Below are 3,736 nucleotides of genomic sequence, written 5' to 3' on the forward strand. Positions count from 1 at the left end.
TAACAGGCTTCCTTATATGTAATTAGAGTAAAATATAAGAAATTTAAACATCTGGTCTATTCCTCCTTGTTAAAATCTTGTTGAATGCTTTAAGCAGTTGTGAATCAAGAACAGTCAGAAAACAAGCCAATGTGTCAAATGGACTGACTTTATATTAGATTCGGTCCTGATAAAACTAAACAGCATAATGCTGCCCTGACATCATCATTACACTGGCATATTCACAATTTATTATTGTGGTTTTTTTAAAATAAATTCTTTTAATGCCTTTAAAAAAATATTTACAATAATTGCTCTAATTGCAGCAAGAACTGACAGTCGGTCATCTGAAGAGTTCAGAAAGTACAGAAAGACTTCACTGAATCAACACACAGTTGTCTCACTATATGCTTTCCTTCTCCTTAACAGGAGTTACTGCTGACTTCATGGTAATAGTTCTGCAAAAATCAAGAAGCAGCAGAATACAGAGACATCTATGAACATAAACCATATGATGGCTATTATACAACTATCAGCTATTCCAAAGAGAGGGCCATTGTTTTTAACCAAACACGTGATTCAATTCCAGAAAGGTCATCAAAAACAGTTGAAGATTTTACACACAAAATGCATAACCTTATATTTCCTTTCATAGGCCTACTTCTTAAAAAGTGTCCTTCTTTCCATGGCTGCACATACTTTTTTCTCTATTACACAGGCTTTAAAAATAGTCAACATCATTCAACTGTGAAGCTGTGGCTTCAGTGAATGTCTACAACACTACTTTGAGAGAAACCTACAACAGAGACATTGCCTAACCTAAACACTTGAGCTTTTCATCAGTGTGTACTTATTTACTTTAAAGATAATCTTTCCAGTTCATCTTCTCAGCATGAAGCTCCTTGTCACTATGCCAAAGGCATATTTATATGTTTTCTTCTATCACGTCCTAAACAGGCTTTAAATATGGGCAGATTTTTCCTGTTTAAAGCCTTCTCTGGCTATAACATCATTACATGCAATAATCGAATCATTTATAGCTTAGTTACTGACATTTTAAAAGTTACACATTCTTTGTTCAATTCTCTCTCTCATGACACACACTTCAAATATAGAATTATAAAATTCTTAGGTGTTTATCTATTGACTGCTGCCTTCAAACAAACATCACAGCATCAAGTAAAGGAGAACTCTATGTCACCATCATGTGTCTCATGAAATGTGACTAGAGATGGCAGATTAATTAATTCTCTTGAAATTGATCTAAGATCAACAGAAATGTAAGTATTTCTTTGATAACCTTGTGATAAGATCAGAAGGTGAAGCACCTCTCTCAACTGCTGGCAACCAGCTCTGGTGTGAAAGGGTCACTGCTTCCAGAATCAGTCAGGTGTGGATACAAGTTAGCTGCTTTACTGGGGCAAAGCCGCCAAGTTCATAAAACTCGAAGATCAGCAGCAACTCAGTGCAAAGACAAGTGAAGCATGTCAGCAGCAAGTTGCTGGAACAAAGATTATGACTTAGAAGTGAAGTCTCAGAAATGTACAGTGTTCAAACTCAGTAAAAAAAAAAGACAACTGACAATGAGGAAGACAGTGAGAAAACAGAAAAGTTAAACCATACTTGAGATGTATGGGGCAAAAAAAGGAACGGCAGCACAATATACACAAAACTATCTATGCAGATAAAGTCATAGTTTTTGCAAATTCAAGAGCTTAAGAAAATGGAGAAGCAACTTAGAAAGAAAACCTACTGTTCAACAGATCATCAAGCACCAAGGCCATGTAGGAGCAAGAGCACACACAAGGCAAGGAGACCCCGTTATCTCAAAGCAGGGCATGGAAAATAAAACCAAAGGACCCCAAACCACCAACACAACAGAGAGCTTCTACGCACACCGAAAATTCACCGAAACTCTTACTCCCGGTCAGGGCCTGGTGCCTACAAACCTCGCCCTTCGGCACACACAGCAAACCTTCGCCTTCGCTTTGCCTCCCCGTTTCTCCCGCTTACTGACAAGGGGACGGGCGTGCAGGCAGACAGCTGGCAAGGGCTGGGGGGTGAAGGTGCGTGCGCAGACCGGGGCAGGGGGAGAGCGGGAAACACGGCGGCACCTAATGGCGCCAACACTGGTGCGGGCGTGAGGCAGGGAAGCTCCAGCGACCCCGCCCGGCACGGCGCCGCTCAGAGCTCCTGCGACCCCCGCGGGGAGGGGGCGCCAGCCCGCGCTCCGCAACCCGGCAGCTGTTAGCGGGGCGGGGAGGAGGTCCCCGCCGGGCGGTACCTGCGCCGTCAGTCCCTGCTCTTCGTCCTCCTGCCCGGTCAGCACTCGCCGCAGCTTCTCCATCCCGTCGCTCGGGCAGGACCGGACCGGGCCGCACTGCACCGGAGGGGACGGAACGGGACGGCTTTGCAACCCCTACAGGGCCGCTGGCCCAACCGGAAGTGACGGGCCTCCACAGGCTTCGCCCCCTGGCGGGCGCGGCACCGCATGGCGCTCGGTTTCCGGCGGGGCTGTGAGGAGGGAGGCTGCGGTCGCTTTTGTGGGCAGCCCCTGTAGGGTGTCGCCGCCACCGCGCCGCTTCAGGGAGGCGGGGACGAGATGGGCGCCTGTGCCGGCCTCGCCGGAGGCGCTGGGAGTTAAAAAAAAAATAAAAAAAATAAGCCAGGTGGTTTTCCAGCTAACAGCGGGTGGGACCGAGGGAAATGGGATCAGCCGTAAAGGCCTTCTTCCATGGGTAAATGTAGCGCTTATATTAATGCAGAGATTTCCACTATGTCTCTGTGTTGTCTGTTAACCTCTGCCTCAGGTAGGAGTATGGTGGAGGCCATCGCACTGTGCTGTGTCTTGGCTGCTTTGCCTGCTTGTCCCAGCAGCACTCCAGCCACCATCCGCACTGGACAAGCATGGTCACTCCACATGAGTCTTCCCTCTCCTGCTCTGTTTAGACATTGACCCCCTTTTGTAGCCGTTCCTGCCTTTTGGCATGTGGCTTTGCTGTGTGACTGGTCCTCAAACAAGCACCATGGCTCTGCCCTGGGTGGTCTGGATGGGGGGAACAAGGCTGGAGGAAAAGGAGCCAGCAATGGTGGGGTGTGCCTTGCCTGCTGCTTGGCCCCAAGGTGACAGCAGGCAGCAGCGTGGAGTGGGGTGGGAGAAGAAGATGAGTGGTAAGCTGTGGAACTTGCTGCTGTGCGAGTGAAACCTTATGAGAGCCAGGGCAGCAGAGACCTCAGTGAGGCCCTTCAGGACAGAAATCTTCCTCTCCCTCTCTCCCCTCTATGAGAAGAGAGCTCCCACCCTGTTCCCCTCCCCACGCACAGTTCTCTTATGAAGAGTTTCCCATGTGGCTTGTATACTGGGTGAAACACTTGGACACAGACTGTACTTTTCCGCCTGATGACAAGCCATCAGCATCTCAGGAAGCTTTTAAGTCAAGGCCAAAATTCTGAATGGGAGATACATCTGCAGACATGGCTGTGTGAAAACAGTCAAACACCACCCCTGAGTCAGCCAGCATGGCCCTTATCCTGCAAGGACCTGAGCAGGAGAGAGAGTGTATATAAGGGAACAACATGACCATGACCCCTGTGAACAGGGGATGAGAAATGCAATGGAGACAAGTGCAAAAATCATCTTCCCAATACCTGGCAGGCCCAGTGTCTCCGTGCCCACAGCGGCCAGGAGGAAGGAAGAGGCCCAGCTGGTCATGGCGTCCTGTCTCGAGCTTGCTGCCACCTGCTTGGCTTGGGTGCC

The 3,736-nt window shown here is 48.3% G+C and overlaps 1 protein-coding gene across 1 annotated transcript in view; it reads right to left on the bottom strand.

Moving 5' to 3' along the window:
• The window catches only part of SFT2D1 (SFT2 domain containing 1), a 16,887-nt gene extending 14,532 nt beyond the window's left edge, over positions 1 to 2,355 (bottom strand). Inside the window, exon 1 of the mRNA XM_010190342.1 lies at positions 2,264 to 2,355. Within this exon, the coding sequence (XP_010188644.1) occupies positions 2,264 to 2,326 (63 nt within the window). The 5' untranslated portion in view covers positions 2,327 to 2,355. The remainder of the gene's footprint in view (positions 1 to 2,263) is intronic.
• Positions 2,356 to 3,736: the final 1,381 nt, after the last annotated feature.

Source organism: Mesitornis unicolor, unplaced genomic scaffold, assembly GCF_000695765.1.
Source record: "Mesitornis unicolor isolate BGI_N332 unplaced genomic scaffold, ASM69576v1 scaffold1398, whole genome shotgun sequence".
NCBI lineage: Eukaryota > Metazoa > Chordata > Aves > Mesitornithiformes > Mesitornithidae > Mesitornis > Mesitornis unicolor.